This window comes from Phacochoerus africanus, chromosome 1, assembly GCF_016906955.1.
Source record: "Phacochoerus africanus isolate WHEZ1 chromosome 1, ROS_Pafr_v1, whole genome shotgun sequence".
In the NCBI taxonomy this organism is placed as follows: domain Eukaryota; kingdom Metazoa; phylum Chordata; class Mammalia; order Artiodactyla; family Suidae; genus Phacochoerus; species Phacochoerus africanus.
In genome coordinates, this window is record NC_062544.1 from 283,686,405 (window position 1) to 283,707,353 (window position 20,949).

The 20,949-nt window shown below is 52.0% G+C and overlaps 1 protein-coding gene across 1 annotated transcript in view; it reads right to left on the minus strand.

The window, feature by feature from the left end:
* The window catches only part of DSCAM (DS cell adhesion molecule), a 740,562-nt gene that overhangs the window by 134,323 nt on the left and 585,290 nt on the right, over positions 1-20,949 (minus strand). The window contains exons 12-15 of the mRNA XM_047796891.1: positions 14,620-14,816; positions 12,957-13,053; positions 11,999-12,127; positions 2,033-2,200 (exon numbers count right to left, since the gene is read on the minus strand). Coding sequence (XP_047652847.1) covers positions 2,033-2,200; positions 11,999-12,127; positions 12,957-13,053; positions 14,620-14,816 — 591 coding nt within the window. The remainder of the gene's footprint in view (positions 1-2,032; positions 2,201-11,998; positions 12,128-12,956; positions 13,054-14,619; positions 14,817-20,949) is intronic.

Genomic DNA, 20,949 nt, shown 5'->3' on the forward strand with positions numbered 1-20,949 from the left:
AACTATAATAAGGTCAGAGTTCTCTGATGGCTCAGTGGGTTAAGGATCCAGCACTGTCACTACTGTGGCTCTGATGACTGCTGTTGCGCTGGTATGATTCCCAGCATGCCCAGGGCACAGCCAAAAAAACCAAAATACAATAAGATAGAATGGCCATCATCAAAAAGCCTACAAATAATAATAAATGCTGGAGAGGGTGTGCAGAAAAAGGGACCCACTTACACTGTTGGTGGGAATGTAAACTGGTGTAGCCGCTATGGAGAATGGTATGGAGGTTCCTTAAAAAACTAGAGTTACCTTATGATCCAGCAATCCCACTCTTGGGCATATACCCAGGAAAGATAAAAATTCTAATCAGAAAAGGTATGTCCACCTCAATATTCACTGCAGCACTATTTACAACAGCCGAGGCAGATGAAAGGATTCAGAAGCTGTACATATATACAGTGGAATATTACTCAACCATAAAAAAGGAATGAAATAATGCCATTTGCAGCAGCATGGACAGACCTGAAGAGTACCATACTAAATGAAGTTAAGTCAGACAGAGAAAGACAAATACCACATGACATCACTTTTGTGTGGAATCTAAAATAGGACGCAGATGAACTCATTTACAACACAGAAACAGACTCACAGAAAACAAGCCTATGGTTACCAAAGGGAAAGGAGGCAGTGTGGATAAACGAGGAGTTTGGATGAACAGCCACACCCTACTACATATGAAAGAGAAAAGCCATAAGGACCTACTGTACAGCACAGAGAGCTATATTCAATATCTTGTCATAAATTACAATAGGAAGAATCTGAAAAAGAATACACATGTGGGTGTAACTGAATCACTCTGCTCTAAATACGAAACTAATATAACAGTATAAGTCAACTATGCTTCAACAAAACAATAACCACACAACAATCCCTAACACTACGGGATTAGTTACAGAAATGGTGGGAGGAGAACCACAGGTTGCAGGGAAGTACTTCAGAGGCAGGGAAGCGCGCTGTCTACTCCAAGTGCCGCTACAGGGTCACAGCGAAGTAGGTGGGGGACGGCAGTCAGGTGCCAGCCCAGTGGGAAGGTGAGGCGAACCTCTTGGGGAGGCTGTGTCATTTGGGGATGAGCCCTTAATCCTGCTGATGGAGAACCAGGCATCTGCGGCCAAGCTTTCAGCCTCACCGCAGCAGTAGGGAGTGGCTGATGAGCTCTGACTGGGGGCAGGAAGAGAAAAGCTAGGTTTGGGGCTGGACACTCTTCTGCTCCCAAAGTGAGCTGGCCTCGGTTCCTTCCCTTTCCTTCCCCAGAGAAGCCCCAAAGCAGCCAGTTTCCTCCTCTCAGGCCAGGAGGCAGATGGACAGGCAGCATTCACTGCCACGGCTCAATCTTCTGCAAACAGGGGTTGCTACTCCCTGGTAACAGTGAATGAACCACCACACTGGAGGGTGTGCGTCCTTGTGTGTGTGTGTGTGTGTGTGCGTGTGTGTGAGATGAATAATTGAGTGGGTGATATCAACGTGTTGGTGGGTAGCTCTAGGTTGGTAGGATCGTGTGAGCTGTTTTGTCTTCAAGCTGCTTCTCTCTATGTTCTATGTTGTCAACCCCAAAAGAGCAAGGCAGTTGATTAGGGAAATAGCGCCACTTCTGGTCACTAAAACAACTGTGTGGCTGTCTCCACAACCCCGAGAATATTCTTGCTGTTTCCCAGTCAACCACCCTCCCTCACGGGGCTGCACAGGCACCCCGGCAAGACACAGGCTCACGGTTCTCCTGTCGACCTGGATTCATGCATCCAGACAAAGGGGCTCTACGGATGGAGGTTCCCAAAATCTCACCAGATTCTTAAATTCACGCGTCTTTCTTTTACGTCCCGGGTGTGAGAACCTTGGCCTAAGTCTTGTTGGAAGGGCAGTGCCTTCAAAGTGGGCGGCAGGGCGCCGTCTGTTTCTGACGGGGCGTCCAGCTTTGGGGACTCTGCCCCGACCGGCTCCCCCCGGGCCTCCCCACCCCTGCCCCCTGTCGGAAGGTCACACGTACCTGCCTCGTCCGCGGTGATGGACAGCTCGTTGCTGGGCTCGCTCTTGCCAATCCGGTTCTTGGCGTACATGCGGATGCTGTAGGTGGAGGAAGGGTGGATATCAATGATGGTGGCCGAGTTCAGCTGAGGGGAAACATCTTTGGTTCTCTGAGCAGAATCCCAGGAGTCTTTTGGGTTTTGTTTTTCAAAAAAGAAGAGATAGAGACGTGAGTTTTTTTCCTCTGCCTTGGAAAGTTCACAAGCAGGAATTATTAAAAAAAAAAAAAAAGAAAAAAAAAGAAAGAAGGAAAAGAAAAAAAAGTTACAACTCAAAATGAATTCTCAATGCAACGTTCCCCGTGGTCTGGGGGTCTGGCCACCAGGGGGCGCCGCATCTCACACACACACACACACACACACACACACACACACACACACACACACACACACACACACACACACACACACACACACACACACACACACACACACTTTACCCACGCGGAGGCGGGGGGCAAAGGCCGCGGGTGCGGCTGGGCTGGGGGAGGTTTGTCCGAGGCAACACAACAGGCCTCCTGGCAGAAATCACAGAGGAAAACAGAAGTCATGCTGGTCGAGTGAACAACAAGCACTCATTGCACAGGATGATAAAAGAAATCATGGTTTGCACAGCCCTCCACTGAAAAGGAAACAGTCCCTGGTCCTAAAAGGTATTTGAGAGCCAGCAAAGCCTTTAGCCATGTCAGAGCCCTCCTTCTCCAAAAGGAGCGTAGTGAGAATGAAATCACCCCCTTCTCCCTCCCCCCAAAAAAACTAATCTTCGTTTCTAGCATAACCACTGCTTACCAAATGCACTTCTCAATTTTAATTTTTGAAATCATTCTGAGTCCAAACCTTTATGGTAGGAATTATTTTTCAGCCACAGCCAGTCTTGAAGATGGCACATGACTCATAGGAAGAGTTATCACTGAATCCATGACCTGCGTGCTTGCTGGTCTTAGAGCTTTGACCACCGGAGCGTAAGTACACCAGTAAATGGTTCTTATTTCAGAAGGAGTTTGGGCAGGTGCTGACTGGGGGCAGCTGGTCAAGAGATGATGCTGGTGGGGAAGAGCCAAGGGCCCCCTGAGGTGGTAGCAGAGAGGATGCTTGTAAACCCATGCCCACCGCCCCAGGGTCCTTGTGCCTTGCTGCCCTATGCTCATCACATCTGTAAGAACTTCAGCGAGAGTCTGTGTCCCCTGATGGATTCTCAGCCCCACAAGGGCACTGACCGTGCTGACCACGTCCAGGGCTGTATCCTCAGTGCTCACGCAGAGCCTGACAAACAATACATGCATGTTTAATAGATGAATAAATAAATGGCAAATATACGGAACTCTGGGTCCTGGGGGGGCCTCCACCCCCCTTTCCACATTAACCATGGAGGTTCAGTGCTGCTCTGCCCAGTGGTCACCAGAAGAGCAAGATTTTCCAGACTCAGAGGAAAAAGATGTGGCTTCAGGGCTGCCTTTGAGTGCCCTCGAGTGCAGGGAATGGAGCCTAATAGAAACCAACGACTGATATTCCAGCTAAGAGGAAAGGTATCATTGAGTCCAGAAGACTGAAGGCGGAAGCAGGTGACACAGAAAGAGAAGGTGCTGCAGATAACAAAGGAAGGGAGAGCCGCAGGATGGCGCTCAGTGAAGGACGGGCACGGGAGGGACTGCAAAGCCAGGAAATAGACAGGAGCCCTGTCCCGCCAGGAGAAAGCCCGGCCTTCTGGAGAAGACCTTAGGGGGAACAGAGAGGAACCCTGGGTGCTGCAAAATGCCCAGACAGGTGCTAAGCAGCCGACGCCCGAGGTGGTTGGTGGCTGGAACTGACTGGGTTGATGGAGGCATGGCCATGCTCCCTGAGGGTGTGTGTCTGGGGGGCAGCTGAGAGCCCGAAGGGGCACACTGTTGTCTCCTGCCCGCCCCCTCCTCCCGCCAAGGAATCGTGTGTACAGCCCACGCAGGAGTGACGGGTCTCGGGGGTCTCAGGCGGGAAGGGAGCGATCCTGGGAGAATGGGCTGGGCTTTCAGCTTCTTTCTTGCGAAGATTATATTTTGCAAGAAAAAGACGACGGCTGTGATCACCGTGACTGTCAGAATGTGGTTCCAAACCCTGCGCGATGGATGTTCCGCCAGAGCTCAAGACGACAAGAACGAGCAGGAATGCGTCATCCTGGGGGACCTGGGAGTAACTGAATGGAGAGGAAAAAGCCTGCTTAAATATCCCAACACACTCCAATACGTGATACGGCCTCAAAGGAAGAGTTTAAACAGGCCAGCGGCTGCCCAGGAGGAGAGTAAAAATGCCACCTCTGCCCTCAGGTGCTGATGTGCAAACAGGCGGGTCCTGGATTCCGAACAAAGTGTGCTTGAAAATGTAACACAAAACAATCACAGAGAGATCCGCTCTTGGGCAGATGAAACTGCCAACTGAAACACAAATGGAAGGAGCAGGAATATAGACAGCGGAGATGAAATAAAGAAACTCAGGGGAAGTAAGTCGCCAAGGGAAAGGCGCGCCTGGAGGTGGAGCCGGCCGGCCGTGCAGCCGTGGGTGGGGAAGGTCTGGATGGAGGGACGGTGTGGTGGTTTCTAGCCGCAGAGAGCACATGCGGCCTCAACGTGAGTTGAAAGGTCACACTGGAAGATGGTTTACAAGAGGTCTGTTTACCGAGGTGTGAGCTGGGCGCGAGGGACCTGCGGGGACACTGAAGTTCCCAACTCCTAGTAAGGGTGGGAGCTTCTCCCTCCCGGGTCCAGGAGGGCCAGAGGGGAGGAACAGTTTCGGGAGTGTAGGCAGGGATGGGGCCTCAGCATGGGGGCCCCTGATGGGACCTGCACACAGAGAACACAGCCTTGGCAGGGTCCGTGTCTGAATCATCCTCTGGGTGTGCCATCCCACCCACCCCCACGGGAAGGAAGGGAAGCCGGGAGGGGTGTGAGCACGGAGCTTGGCCTCCGCGAGGAGAGCCGACAAGGGTTTTCGGCAGAAGTCAAGGCGCCTGTCATGAGCGCTGCCATCCTCAAATCTGTGGGCCCCTTGGAAAGGGCTCCGAGCTGGTTGACAACTGCGCTTTCAGACCCACGCCGTCAGGACCTGTGGGGATGGTGCCCCGAATCTGTGCTTTGGTAAAGCCTGGCTCTCTGATGCACAGCTCGGGTTTGGAGCGACCGCTCTACTCCGTTCCTACAACACCCTGGTGAAGCGGGGATTTTTATTTTGATTGCGAAGGTCCAGAAACTCAGACCCAGTTACAGAGAGCTGGTGAGAAGGGGGGCTGGGATCTGACCTCAGCCGTGATGTCCCCAAGCTCCAGAGCCCTCTTGCTGCAGCCCGTGACCCGCACAGAGTCTCTGCAGGAGTTTCTAATGAGACTGGATTTTGATTTTCCCAGCATCTGCTGGAAGCCCTGTGCTCAGACGAAGACTCTGGACAAGTTTTTGACCTGGCTTCCAGACAAGGAGGAGCAACGCAGAGAGTTGGCCCTGTGCAGAAGGAGGGACCTTGGCCCAGATTTCCCGTGACTCCTCTGGGTTTGTGGGAGCTCAGGGTGGGAGCGCTGTGTGTGGTCACATCTGTCCCTTGGTTTAGGAGGGAGATGTCAGCACATCCGTTGTTAGGTCGGTACGATCCCAGGACACGCCGCAGACAGCCCGGTGGCAGAGGAGATGATGGGGCGTGCAGAGTCCCATCCCTGCCTCGGAAAAAGCTCAGGTATCCCCGGTGGGAAGGGATGCGGGAAGCTCACGGGGCCGTGTGGTTGTACTGGGTGCCCGAGTTGAGCCCAGCCCAGGGGTTAGACACTCGAGTCAGGAGGGCGGCAGATTCTCAAGGACAAATGAAATAGAGGAGACTCGAGCTGAAGGAGAGCTGCTAGTTGGAGTTTCCACTGTGGCACAGTGAGATCGGCAGCATTTCTGCAGTGCCTGGACCCAGGTTCAATCCCCGGCCTGGCACAGTGGGTTAAGGATCCAGCATGGCCGCAGCTGCAGCGTTAGGTCTAATCCCTGGCCCAGGAACGTCCATGTGCTGCGGGGCGGCCAACAACGGAAAAAAGAAGAAAAAAAAAGGAAAAACGAAGAAGAGGAGCTGTTAGAAGCAAGAGTGAGTGAGGACGACCAGAGGTTTGCGAGACGAAATTACACAAAGTGTATAAAATGAAGAGGCAGCTCAGAAAAGGTGGAGCCCTGCTGGGGACACAGGGACAACACTCCTGCTCTGTCTTCTCCACGGAGAACAGTCGTCCCTCGGGTGGGAAGGGGAAGGGGCCTCAGAGAGAAGGGCCATGGGACAGGGTGCGGAAGCCCATTCAGGGACCTGCGAGGCACCGTGAGAAGGAGGGGGGCGCCCGGGGGGACGTGGGGCCGAGGCAGGCTGCCTCCAGTGGGGGAAGGAAGCGGACGTGCAGGCTGATGGGCAGGCTGTGTACTGGGGCATTGATGCTGGAAAGGGTGAAGAGGGGTCCCCAGGGTCCAACTGGAGGAGAGGCAGTGGTCACTTGCAACCAAGGATGTGGCAGCCAAGGCCACCACGGGGCTGCAGGCCGCATAGAGCAAGTCAGACATTCTGAACGAGGGGGCACCGGCTCCGTTGTGCCTGAGCCTGGGCACATGACACCAGGGGGGTGGCCCTCAGAGGTGACCAGAGGGCAGGACCGGGAGGGGGTCATGGCAGGACAAGCAGAAGAACTCGAGACGTTTTCTTTGCCCAGCAAACAGGAAAACCAAGAGTGGCATCTGCTTTCAAACCCTGGAAGGGATGCCATCTGACCAAAGCGTTTCAGGTGGGAAGAGGGCCGTGGATTCCGGAAGGTCTGTTTTGGTGCAAGAAATATAAGAACTTGTAACAGTCGTGGTGGACGGATGGAGGCAGTTTCCACTGCTGGGCTTGTTCAAGCGTGGGCTGAACTATCCCTGGCAGAGACCCGCTGTGTTAGGCAAGCAACATACGGTCATGCATTGAGTTCTCGGCAAATCACCGCAAAAACAGAAGAGAGCATCTTTGGGGATGATTTCATTGCTTAAAACATGAGTTGAGAGTCAACCGGTCATATGACGGGTCTAGTGTGTGTCCTGGTCACTGCAGGGCATGCAGGGACATGGCTCAGAGTTCCTCAGATGTAGGACCCACCCCAAGAGGTCACTAGATCCTCATTGGGACAACCACCCAGTAGGGGACAGATATTAAATAAACAGTCACAAGCCCACCAACTGTCAAGGCACACAGGGTGCTATAGGAGTGGAGGAGGGGCGTGCCCTAAGATGGGTGGTCAGGGAAGGCTTCCTGGAGGAGGCGGCTGTTAAGCTGTGATTTGAAGGATCAGTTTTTTAATATACTATGCCTATAAATTTCACTCCTTCAGATTATGGTTGTACTGTTTACACACCCACACCTTTTAAGGAAGCCACTAACGCATAGAGATGCCAACGAACACTGTCCCTAGAGCAGGGACCAGGACTCCTCTTGCGACCAGCCTCCCTCCCCGCTCCCAGGCCTTTCAATCTAGAAGTGATGGAAGGCCGGGGGGGCCTGGGTGCAGAGCTCAGGCCGTGGTGTTGGGCCTGCCTGTCCATGGGATCTTCCCCGGTGACCCTCCTGCCAGGCTCCACGGCTGCAGGCACCTTGGCTACGCGCCTGCCCCTGTGCGGGTGTAGAGCGGGAGGAAGGGACTCTATTCCTCGATTTGGACTGTGCCCGGCTTCATACACGCGTTTTCCTGCTTTATTATGCAGAGTCCCCGCCATTGACACTTGTGAAAATGCTGCTGGCGATAAAGATAATGCTTAGATTTGGACCGCCTGTGAATTAAATGCTGCACATTCACCGAGAGCCTCTTACTCGCAGGCATTGTGCCGGGTGCTGGGGAAGCACAAAATCAGGGCTCCTGCCTCTGGGAAACCTCCAGGAGAGGGGGAGACACTGAGGATTCTGAACGGGCAGCAAGTAGTTTAACAGACATAGCTGGGCCTAGAGGCCACGTAAAAATAAGCGTTTTCATGCACGCTTGAGTGACACTAAAGCTACCCTTTATTAGACGTTTGCTATGTGCCAGACAGGGGGGTGGTCAATGTGTTCCTTTTTTTTTTTTTTTGTCTTTTTAGGGCCGCACCCACGGTACATGGAGGTTCCCAGGGGTCGACTGAGAGCTGCAGCTGCCAGCCTACACCACAGCCACAGCCACAGCAATGCAAGATCCGAGCCATGTCTGCGACCTATACCACAGCTCACAGCAAAGCCGGATCCTTCACTAACTGAGCAAGGCCAGGGATCGAACCCAAGTCCTCATGGATACTCGTTGAGTGTGTTACCGCTGAGCCACGACAGGAACTCCCTTCTTAGAGAGAGTCTGCCGCCTATCTGTTGAACTCTGGCCACAAGTCAGGCCTGTGCTGGGTGTGGGGGAATCGGCCTGAGTACAGGGAGCCCCAAGCACCCCCCAGGCTGGTGAAGGGGACGCACACATCGACAGTCACAGCACTACGGCTCTGCTCCCTACAGGGACGCAGTCTGCGGTACCAGGAGTTAGAACGTCAGCACTCATTTTTGATGGACCAATCCAACCCACAACAAATTCATAAAAATGTCAGTTCTCCCCACATTAATCAACAAATTAACGGTAACAAAAAACACACGTTTTTATGTAGCTAAACTTGTTGACCCTAAAGTTATATATGGAAAACTAATAAAACACAGGAAAGGAAAAGTTCCTAGGGTGGCCCAGTCTTAGATATTAAAACATAAAGCCTCCGTGATTAAAATAGTCTGGTACTGGTGCTTTAATAGACGAGCCAATGGAACAGCAGAAAAAGACCATAAGTAGACTGACATACACATGGAAAGTTAATAAGCGATAAGGTGGCATCTGAAATCACTGGGCAAAGTGGATGTTCATTTTTTGTCTTTTTAGGGCTGCAGGTGCGGCATATGGAAGTTCCCAGGTTAGGCGTCAAATCAGAGCTACAGCTGCCAGCCTACACCACAGCCACAGAAACATCGGATCAAGCCAGGTCTGTGACCTACACCTCAGCTCATGGCAACGCTGGATCCTCACCGCACTGAACGGGGCCAGGGATCAAACCCACATCCTCACAGATACTAGTTGGGTTCGCTACCACTGAGCCATGCTGGGAACTTCCAAAGATGGGCTTTTTAACAAATGATGTTGGGGCAAAAGGAGACCCTTTTTAGAAAAGATGAAACTAGAGCCATCTCTCCGAGCATACACAAAGATGAACTCCAAAACGATTCGAGATCTAAATTTCGAAAAGAGAGACAACACAAGTATGAGAAGAAAACAGGATGAGTTATTTCATGGCCCGAGCATAGAAGACAGCTTTTCTAACTGCAGTCAAAACCCAGATAAAATAAAAGAAAATGATGATATATTTCAAAAAAAAAAAACCCACAGTCGCGGAGTGAGGGGTTTGATCACACGTGACGGCACCTGCCAGAGGAGCAGGGGGAGATCCTATGGAGCCCAAGACGGGGAGGCCTGGCCTCCAGTGTGGACCAGGGATGGGTCCCTATGGAGGTAACATGAGCAGCGGGGTCTAAGCAGCAGGTGCAAGTAACCATAGCAACTGTGGTCCAGGGAGGGGAGGGCGGCCTTCGAGGGCCGACTGTCACAGGTGGATGCCGAGGCAGCCCGTTTCCTCAGAGGAGGAGGGGGAGCCAGGTAGCCAGTGAAGGTGCACAGCTGCTAAGAGACAAGGCTACAGTGGAGACAGGCTGGGCCCCAGACCCCCTCGATCAACCCCTGGATCGTCGCCAACACCCGGAAATGACCGAGCCCCCGAAGAGAGGGAGGCTGCTCCCCTGAGAGGCCACCAGGTCTAAGACCCCAGGCCTTCGGTCCATGGCCAGTGAGAGAGACTGGTGGGGTCTGCCTCTCCCTCGGGGGACTCTGCAAGCGTCCCCATCATGCACGTCTGTATTCCTGCCGAGTTCTCCTTGCTGCTGTGGGTTTCCAGGCCCTTCTCTGCAAGAATGTGTCTGCCACCCCTAAGAAGTGCTTGGTTCCAGCCTGACCTTAACTTCTCTAGAAGGACAGCAGGGCCTCCCCTCTTCCCTTTGCCCTGGGCAAGACAGTCGGTCCTGGTTCCTGAAAGGTCCCCGTGGGGGTTGGCACTGCCCTCGGCTCGCTCCCCGCCCCCTGCGCCCCTCCCCAGCCCACTGCATGGACAGTGTGACTGCAGCCACACAGCTCCCCTCCGAGGGCTTCCTCAGGTCTGTGGAGGCATCGCCTCACTTCTGGGCTCTGGTTGTGGCTCAGGAGACCAAGCGGATCCATCCCACCCCTTCTGACACCTTTTCTTCCACATTTCTAATCCGCTACATACCACCCACCAGTCTCAAGCACCATGGCTACACCCGCTGTTCTTGGCTTGATCCAAGTTTTTTTTTTTCCTTCTTCTTTTATGGGCTACACCCGCAGCATATGGAAGATCCCAGGCTAGGGGTCAAATCAGAGCTGTGGCCACCGGCCTTTGCCACAGCCACAGCCACGACAGATCCGAGCCGCATCTGCGACCTACACCACAGCTCACGGCAACGCCGGATCCTTAACCACTGAGCCAGGCCAGGGATCGAACCCGCATCCTCATGGATCCTAGTCGGGTTCCTTAACTGCTGAGCCACGACGGGGACTCCAGATGCACGTTATCTGCATGGTCACCTGTGGCTTTCCTTTAACCCAGCGCTCAACGCGTCTCCCGAGTCACTTCCTCCTCCTGGTCTCCCACTCTCGGCTCTGCAGCCCGCCCGCTCCTGCCGAAGCACTTCCTCACCCCTCACCTGCCTTTCAGCTGCCTCCAGCTTTTTTCTTTTTTTTTTTTAATTTATTGTTTTCTTTTTAGGGCGGCACCTGCAGCACAAGGAAGTTCCAGACGAGGGGTCGAATGGGAGCTGTAGCCGCCGGCCTATACCACAGCTAAAGCCACGCGGGATCTGATCCACATCTGTGACCTACACCACAGCTCACAGCAATGCCAGGTCCTTAACCCACTAAGTGAGGCCGGGGGTGGAACCCGTGCCCTCACAGACACTACATCGGGCTCTTAACCTGCTGAGCCACAACGGGGACTCCCCGCTTAATTTTTTACTCCAGCTTCAGCTCAAAATGGGTCAAGACTCTGCGCTCTGCAGTGACACGTGGTGCCCAGAAAGAGAAAAACAAGGGCACTCTTGTGGTCTTTGAGAATTGTGTCGATCCCTCTTGTGCCAGTGGTGCCCTAATTCCTTGACTCCTGTGCGTCAAAGTCCAGACAAGGGGCCACAGACGTGTCCAACCCTCAGCCTGCCGGGTCACAACATTCCAAGTGGCCTTGTCATTGTCCTCTTAAGATGATAATCAGACCCACCCCTCATGGTCCTGCCAGCCGGGTCTGTTTGATTTACGGCTCCCGGGGGGGCCGACCCCTTGCCCACCCAGAGGAGGCGCAGGATGGCCTGGGCTGCAGTTCCTGTCCCCACATGTCCAGGAGGGCCCAGCAGGGTCCCCATCTCAGCGAGACACACCTCTCCTCTCTCGGCACGGGCCACCCCCACACAGCTCATCCCACAGACTCTGAGCACAGCCGGCCCTCGGGGATTCGAACGGGAGGCAAGCAAAGGGAAGCTCGGAGGTGGAAACCGTGACAGCGGCCAGGCCAGGCTGGCCGCCATCTGAGGCCAGAGTGCCCTGGGGGCCCCGGGAGCAGGATGGAGGCCCCTCCGGCTCTAAGAGAAAAGAGGCGGGGCTGACCCAAGCAAGAGAGCCATCTACCGGAACCACCCCACCAAGGGAGGCAGCGGTGTGCTCTGTGCAAGGGAAGAGACGGGCCCGTCACAAGAGCCCCCTCCAAGTTTTCCAAAGTCCGGGCTAGTTTTACAGGTAAAAGCCATTAAAAAGGAGAAAACCCAAAAGGACTTTTCGAAGAGGAAATACAGCGGGGGGGAAATCGAGGCCTTACCTGATTTATTTTTGCATTCAATGTCGTAGCCGGTGATGGGGCTGTTCCCGTCAAAACCCATGGTCCAGCGCAGCGTGATCGTGCGGGCTTTCACGTCTTTGATCTCAATCTCGGGAGGGTCTGGGGGCTCTGTGGGTCAACAGGAACGGGGGATTAGTTCACACGCCCTTCGGACCCAAGACAACGAGTGGAAATGCAGACTGTGGCTCACAAAAGCTTCCTTAGCTTTTGATGATGGCCAACGTTTTTTACTCGCAAGTAATTTTTCCCCCTAATCCCATTTTAGGATGGAAAAATGTCACTTTTCCAAAATCTGCCAGTTTTCCTAGCACTTATAAACCTGGACCAAACCTGGAGGACTTTTTTTTTCCTGCCTTTTTAGGGCCACACCCACGGCATATGGAGGTTCCCAGGCTAGGGGTCGAATTGGAGCTGCATCTGCAGCCTCCACCACAGCTCACAGCAATGCCATATCCTCAACCCCCTGAATGAGGCCAGGGATCACACCAGCATCCTCATGGATACCAGTCGGGTTAGTTACCACTGAGCCACGAGGCAAACTCCTAAACCGGTAGGATTTAGATGTCATTCTTCTGGCTTGGGATCTATGACCTCAAAAACTCTTTGGGCCCCAAATGTTAAACTTTCCTTTTCATTCGGATCGGATCGTCTAGTTTAAGGAAGCCCCCGTCGCCCCGCTCTGCATTCAGCAGGGCTGCCAGTGTTCCAAGCCCATTTCTTTACGGACCTCGTTCTGGGCTTTGGAGCTGCACCTTGACCTAGTCATGAGATCTGCGAAATAACTGCTTTAGCGCCGACTTTGTACTGATGCAACATTTTCTGGGGCTTTGGAAGTGGGACATGTCAGGCTGAGGCCGCATGGATGCCCGAGCCTGGGCACACACTTACTGCCCTAAAGCAGCCGTGCACTTCTCCCCCTCGGCTGTGTCCTCCCTACCTTGCACCGTGAGCTGAATTATTCCACGGTCCTCCCCGTAAGAATTGATAGCGTGACAGGAGAAGAAGCCAGAATCTTCTCTTACCGTTGGCAAAATCTACATAAAAAGCAGAGAGATCCGTCGGACCCAGTAGAAAGCAGTGAGGGGACAACTAAAGGGCTTGGGGCTCTAGACCTCTTCTCGCCACATTCGCCCTCCTCCCAGCCCCAGGCACGCACGCACGCACGCATGCACGCACGGGGACACACAACTCTGAGAGCACTATTTCAGCACAACTGTGAACGTGCAGATGGACAGGTTCCCTGGACATTAGCCATGTCAGCTTCCAGTTCGTTAAACTGGGTGTGAAAATTGATAGCGGATGTCATGGTCAGGCGGATAAATATTCCTTATATACATTTTTTCTCTCATAGCGGATTTTTAAAGCATCCAAAGCAACACTGCCTTCAAAACAAAACAAAACAAAAAAACAACACAGATCTATGAATACTGCAGTTACTGCAGTAAAGCTTTGGTCTCCTGGGCACCTCTGGGCCTGGGACTGGACCCCGGCAGTGACTCAGTCCCAGCCTGTCAAACACAGGGCTTTTCTTTCTCCTCTGCATTGAAGTGATCACACAGCTGACACCAAGAGGGCTAAAGTTTGTAAAATACTGCAATCCTTTTTTACGCTGGGTTTTTTCCCAAAGAAGCAAAATAGTTTCCTTCTAACATGCTGTGTCCACGGCCTGTCTACACGTTTGCTTATAGGAATCACACATACAGCCTATGTGTGCACAGCATAGGCTGCCGTTCCTCCAGGATTAACTGTCATTAAAAGACACTCGTTCTCCCTTTTCTTAATGACAGTTGGCTTCTCTGTCCTGTTTGTAATCACTTGACTCTTAATAACACCTACAATAAAGCATTGGTGTTACAGGCTACTCAGCCTCCCTTTAGATGGGAGGGAGAGACGCTGCTCCATAAACGAGTCTGAAAGAGGATTTGCTGCTCATCACCACACACAGCCACTTATGTGAAAGGACGGCCTTATTCTGCCCTTGAGGGCAGACTGGCATCTGCCATGTTTGCGATGCTTTTTTAAAATTTTATTTTTATTGGAGTAGAGGGGTTTTTTGTTTTTGTTTTTGTTTTTTGCTTTTCAGGGCCGTACCTGTGGCATATGGAGGTTCCCAGGCTAGGGGGCGAAGTGGAGCTGCAGCTGCCGGCCTGCACCACAGCCACAGCAACATCAGATCCAAGCCGCGTCTGCGACCTACCCCACAGCTCACAGCAACACTGGATCCTTAACCCACTGAGCGAGGCCAGGGATGGAACCCTCATCCTCATGGATATTAGTCAGGTTCATAACCCACCGATCCACAGCGGGAACTCCTTAACATAGTCACAGTGTTGTGCCAATTTCTGCTGTACAGAATACACACACACACACACACACATTCTTTTTCTCATATTCCATCATATTCTATCCCAAGAGACTAGATAGCATTCCCTGTGCTGTACAGCAGGATCTCACTGCTTATCCATTCTAAATGGAATAGGTGGCGTCTACCAACCCCAAACTCCCCGTCCATCCCACTCCCTCCCCCTCCCCCCTGGCCACCCCAAGTCTGTTCTCCGAGGCTGGGAGTCTGGTCCTGCTTTGTGGGGTTTTGCTTTTACCTGCAGCGTAGAGATCACCTCCTCTCCCACCTCCTTGGTGGACACGAGGTAACGGGCCATCTCGGGGTTAATGATGCGGTCTTCCTTCTCCCAGCGCACGATGATGGGCTTCTCGCCGTGGGCCGTGCAGCTCATTTCCTTCTTCTGACCCTGAGTGGCCAGGGTGGTGTTCGGATAGGACGTAATCATCGCGGGAACTGCAAACCCCAAAGCGACACAACTTACTCGGCAAAGCAGGGCTCTCGCGTTCCTGGCCACAACTCGCATGCGGCTCCGTCGCGCTTGGGGAGACGGTCTTTGACATAAAAAGTGTTCCAGAAACTGCTGCGCAAGAGTCGGGACCGACTCAGATGGAAAGGGGCAGGAAAACGAAACTGGACTAAATGAGCCCTGAGCAGGAATGCCTCGGGATGTCTTGCTTGGGGTGTGGCTCTTTTCTGATCCTGGGGCGGGGGCAGACCCGTCCCCTGGGACGCACAGGAGCGTGCTCTGCCCTGCTGACTGGACTCCAGCAGGGCTTCCACTGAGACTTACACACCCCCTTCTGTAAACACCTGCATTTCATTTCTTCTTTTTTAAATGTCTTTTACTTTTTAGGGCTGCGCCTGTGACATATGGAGGTTCCTAGGCTAGCGGCTGCATCAGAGCTGCAGCTGCCGGCCTACGCCACAGCCACAGCAACGCCAGATCCTTAACGCCCTGAGGGAGGCCAGGGATCAAACTCCCATCCTCGCAGATGCTATGTCCAGTTCTTAACCCACTGAGCTGCAGCGGGAACTCCTGTAATCACCTACATTTCGAACCACGTTTCCAACCCTGGGAAGGACACCTTGTCAGGCCCACTGAGGGGGAGCCCTGGGGGCTGTAACCAACCCGAGAAGTTACTCTAGACACGCCCCCCACAGCTGGCACCAGACCGCAGACCCCTGACCCATAGCTTCTGGCAGGGAAATCTCCCAAAGCATTGAGGGAACCGGAACCCTTATCTGTGAAACTTCTCAAGTTCTCATTCTCTGCTTGCAAATTCATCTTTAGACACCCACTCTGGGCCACATGCCAGGTGACACAAGGCCCCAGTCCCATCCCCCTGACCCCCTAAAAAGGCTGGACAGTGTGTAACAAGCACCTCTCAAATGGTTGCTAAGCTTATAAGAAAGTGAGGGGAGACCTGGGAGCCAGGGACACAGGTGGGCGCTGAAAGGCCTCAGGTATGAGGATGCTGGGGCTCTGACCACCTGAAAGGCAGGAGTTGAAAGTGAAACCTTCAAACCAGGTCCTCAAAGGCCTCTAGGTTTAGAGCAAGTCCTATCACCAAAAATCTATCCATCAATAAGACCCCACAACAGCAAAGGGAGACGCACACTGCCTTGGCTGTGTGTCGTGAATGAAGGAGAAAGTGTCTCCCCTGAGAATCTGTAGCAGGTCTGACTCTGCCTCGGTTTGGAGTCGAGTCATATGAAAGGAATAATGCGGTGGTGGTTCTAGTTTGGCACTGGGCCTGGGGAATCCAGCAAAAGCAAACACAAACACACTCGAGAAGGACGTGCCCTCCGTCCAGGCCCCCTGGCATTCTCCCGGATGAACCTCTGCTAACCATGAGCTCCCCAAACCAAAGTCTGAAACCCACGGGAAACAATCCACCCTCCCCAGAAACCAGCCTCCCACCCCAAGGACTTCAGATGCTAGAATCGCTAGACACAGCCCCTAAAATAATTACACACAAAATGTTTACAGCTATTTTTAAGATGCGTCAAAAACAACCAGGAAGATTTGAAAAAGACCTAAAACATCTCTATTTTCCACCGGCTTTTTCACCCCACTTTCCCAATCACAGGAAGAAAGACCCTCCCTCATTTCCAAGGTCGCGCTCACACTGTGTCTTTGTGGCCCCCTCAGAGCCCTCCATGCCCTCTCCCTGGGCACATGGTCACAGGGTCTGACACACACCACGACAGGTCTTCCTCACGGCTGGCCAGAGCGCCCTGAGATGGGCCACCACCAGCAGAGATCTACTGGTTTTGCAGCCTGGAGCCTCATGGAAGACCCTGCACCCTGAAGTTTCTGCATCGTCAGTGGGCACGTGGCGGTGACAATAGGATGTGCAGCAGACAGACTGAGGACCGTGGAAAAGAAGCCCTGTGAGCTCCGTGTGTCAAAGAGTCGCCTACGACCACAGAGCACCCCTCTTCCTGCGTAGCTGAGAAACCCCAGAACCGGCTCCACCAATCCCAACTTTGGTCCTCGTCACTCCTTTCCTCTTGCTTTTTTTTTTTTTTCTTTAGTTTTTAGGGGAAGTTCCCATCTAGGGGTTGAATCAGAGCAGCATCTGCCGGCCTACACCACAGCCGCAGCAGTGCGGGATCCAAGCTGCATCTGTGACACTGCAGCTCACAGCAACGCTGGATCCTTTAATCCAGAGAGTGAACCCACATCCTCATGGATACTAGTCGGGTTCATTACCACTGAGCCACAACAGGAACTCCTCTTCTTGCCTCTTCAAAAATGTTTAAATTTTATTAACAGCTTTACAGAGGTGTCCTTAACATACCAGAAAGTCCACCTGAGTTGAGCGCACACCTGAGTGGGGGTTAGTAGCTCTCTGTTTCCTAGGGCAGCTGCAGTGCATAACCCCGGGCTGGGTGGCCTGCAACAGGAATGTCATTTCTCATAGTCCTGGAGGCTGGTCCACAGCGAAGGGGACGTGAGGACCACGCTCCCTCCAAAGGGTCCCGAGAAGACTCTTTCCTCGCCTCTCCCAGCTTCTGGGGGCCCTGGGCGTTCCTTGGCCCTCCCGGCTGCATCCCTGCAACCCCTGCCCTCGTCTTCACGTGGGGCTCTTCCTTCCAGTGTTTCTCTGGGTCTTCACCTGGATTTCTCACGACGAGAGTGGTCGTGGATTAAAGACCCGTCTTTGTTCAGGATGACGTCATCCTAACTAACTGCATCTGCAAAGACCCTATTTCCACATGAGGTAATATTCTGAGGTTCCCAGTGGACATGAATTGTGAGGGGTACTATTCAACACAAACAAGTATACATTTACATTATCACACACACACACACACACTCACACACACACTCACACAACCCAATGAAAGCATATAGGGTTGTGTAACCATCACTGTACCAAATTTTAGAGCATTTACATTAACCCCCAAAGAGTCCTCCTCTCCATTTAGGGTCACTTTCCTTTCCCACCCCGGTCCTAAGCAACCATGAATGGACGTTCCATCCCTCCAGAGTTACCTTTCTGAGACATTTCCTATAAATAGCATCCAACAGTAAAGACATTTTTGTGTCTAGTTTTCTGGATTTTTCTCACTGTGCCTGCTTTCAAGGTTCGGCCGTACCACAGTGCATATCAGTACTTTCTCTTTTCATGGCTGAGTAGTATTCCATTACATGGATACACTGTTTATTCATTTACCCGTCGATATACTTTGGAAGAGTTTCCACTTTGTGGATATTATGAATAATACCACCACAAACTTTTGTGTACAGTTTGTTGTGCAGACTTAAATTTTTATTTTCCCAGGTAGGTTGCTAGGAGAGTAACTACTGGGTCACAGGGCAATTCTATGTTTAACATTTTGGGAAACAGCCACGCCATTTTTCCAAGTGGCACTGCTATTTGCAATCTCTGCATAAGAAAGTTGAGCACAGAGGGAATGTTCCCTTTCAAGTACATGATGGGGGGACTCCAAGAGGAGGGACAGGATAAAGCTGCAGGAAGGCCAGCTGGCATCTTGCTCCAGTTTGATGCTTCCTGGCTGTGGAAACTCTGGGTCTGCCATGGTGTTTCCACTACAGGGAGCTGAGGGGGTGAGGAAGGTTCCACAAGAGGTGACATGTGCCACCTTAGTTGGAAGCCAACACAGGACCCAAGCTTTTCCTCCTATGAGATCTTAAAGGTAGGTTTCCTGTGCAGCAACATGATTAGAGTCTGCTGGGCTGTGACCCTGCGACACTGGTCCCTTCCCTCGCTCCCCTCCTCACTGAGGGCAGGGTCTAAAGCCCTAGGAATTCAACGGCCTCAGGTAAAAGTGCCATGGACTGGTCCAGGTAGCCACCAACGGTGGGGCCCCCAGCAGAGAGGAGGCTGGTAAGCACACCACTGGGAGGGCCCGAGGGAGGCACGGTGCCCTCTCCAAGAGAGGCTTCTGCAGCAGAGGAGGCCAGGGTGAGGCTCTAAGGGAAGCAGGGAGGGGAGTGGACCACTCTGCCCCATCTCCCTCCCAAGTGTGGCTACTCCTCCTGCATTTAACTTTGCATCATCCATCATCAAGCAGCTCTGGAGGCTATCAACCCTTTAGAACAAGGCACGTGGGACCTGGACATCTCGAGGGTGGTTGGAGAGCTGAAAGAGAAAGCTCACACCTTGACCAAGCAGGGACTTGGACAGGAGCATGGGATACCTGTGTCTGGGCCGTGGGGCACACCTGCCATGTCGCCTGGCACCCTGGATGTGAGCCCAGCCCGCTCAGTGCACCGTGATGCCAGGGACCACATGGTGATGGGGAGAGGTTCTTCCGACATGTCTCCTTCTCTGGTTTCCTTTGAACACGGAGACACACTTTTCTATAAGTGGTATCATTTCAGTAAACCTCAACCACAGGGAATATATTTATGAGAAAGATGAAGCAATCATAAGTGGTGGCTAAGAATCCCCAAATAACCCTAAAATAACTGTAAAAATGCAAGCATTTTAGCAGCAAAAGAAAGCTCCACGCTCTCTGTTTAACGTTTATACAAGAAGAAAACATGACTGTGGTTAAATTACTTTCCTGTCTACAGCAGACTGAAGCCCACCCTTGCAGAGAGTGGCAGGCTGCTGGGGGTGGGACCACCAACCAAAGAGCTGATGTCAGCGGGGCGCTGGCCAGCTCTGAGCTGGCAGGAACCTCAGACCGACAGTGATACGGGGCCACTCGGCTCCTCCAGGGAACCCGGGGTCCCGCCTCCCTCACCCCACACACATCTCAGCCCTGAGGGCTCCAGGGCCACTCTGTGCATTTTTCAATGATGCTCCTCAACCAGTCAGAAAATGTTAAGCTGGCTTTTGGTGTGTGGTTCGTCTAAAACCATGTAAACTAGGTGAGAAGGTCTCTTTCCAAAATGGCTAATAAAAACCATTCTGCGTGTCAATAGGGCAGGAGAAGCCAATGCTCTGGACAGTTTACTCATGTGCCTATGAACTCGGCTTCCCTCAACAAGCATCCTTGGATGTCTTCCTGGAAAGGAAGGTGGTGGTGTCACTTCCTCGGCAGGGATTTGGACAAAGGATGAGGGACAGCTCTTACAATGACAGTGCTGGGCGTCCACTGCCCTTGCTAGAACGTCCTTGGCAGTGGGCGCCCCCAGCTCCCAGCATGTACATGGGAACGCACAGTAATGTGAGTTGGGGGAAAGTCCTTATCCGTGAAAATGGCAAACTTCATATTTGTATATGCTGTGCAATTATTTATAAATTTCAAATAGAGTTGACTTTTTAATTTTTTTTCAAAAAATTATGTTTTAAGGAGGCAAATTATTTGAGAATATTTCAGGATGTTTTCTTTTGCTCCACAACTACTTAATCTTTTTTTTTTTATTACAGTATTGTTGATTTATACTGTTGTGTCAATTTCTGCTGCAGGACAAAGTGACCCAGTCACATATATATAACCATTCGTTTTTTCATCTTATCTTCCATCATGGTCCATCCCAAGAGACTGGATGGAGTTCCCTGTGCCGTACAGCAGGACCTCACTGCTTATCTATTCTAAATGCGATGGTTTGCATCTACCAACCCCAAACTCCTCATCCATCTCCCTCCCTCTCGGCACCCACAAGTCTATTCTCCGTGAGTCTGTTTCTGTTCTGCAGATGGATTCATTTGTGCCATAGTTTATATTCCACATATAAGTGGTATCATTTGGTGCTTTCTGGCTTACTTCACTTAGTATGAGGATCTCTAAATCCATCCATGTTGCTGCAAATGGCATGATTTTTTTATAGCTGAGTAGTAGTCCATTGTATATATGTCTCGTATCTTCTTAATAATGACAATAAAAACAAATATAAGTCAACGGGACCTAATTAAACTGAAAAGCTTTTGTACTGCAAAGGAAACCATCACAAAAACGAAAAGACACCCACAGAATGGGAGCAAATCCTTGCATACAATGCAACCAACAAGAGCCTAATCTCCAAAATATACAGACAACACATACAGCTCAACAACCACCTAGTCTTTTAAAGATAGGAACTGATTTTCTATAGTAAGACTCCTTGGATAGAACTGAGGGCCAAAAACGTGGAAGAAAACGAGGAAGTAAAAATATGCAGAAA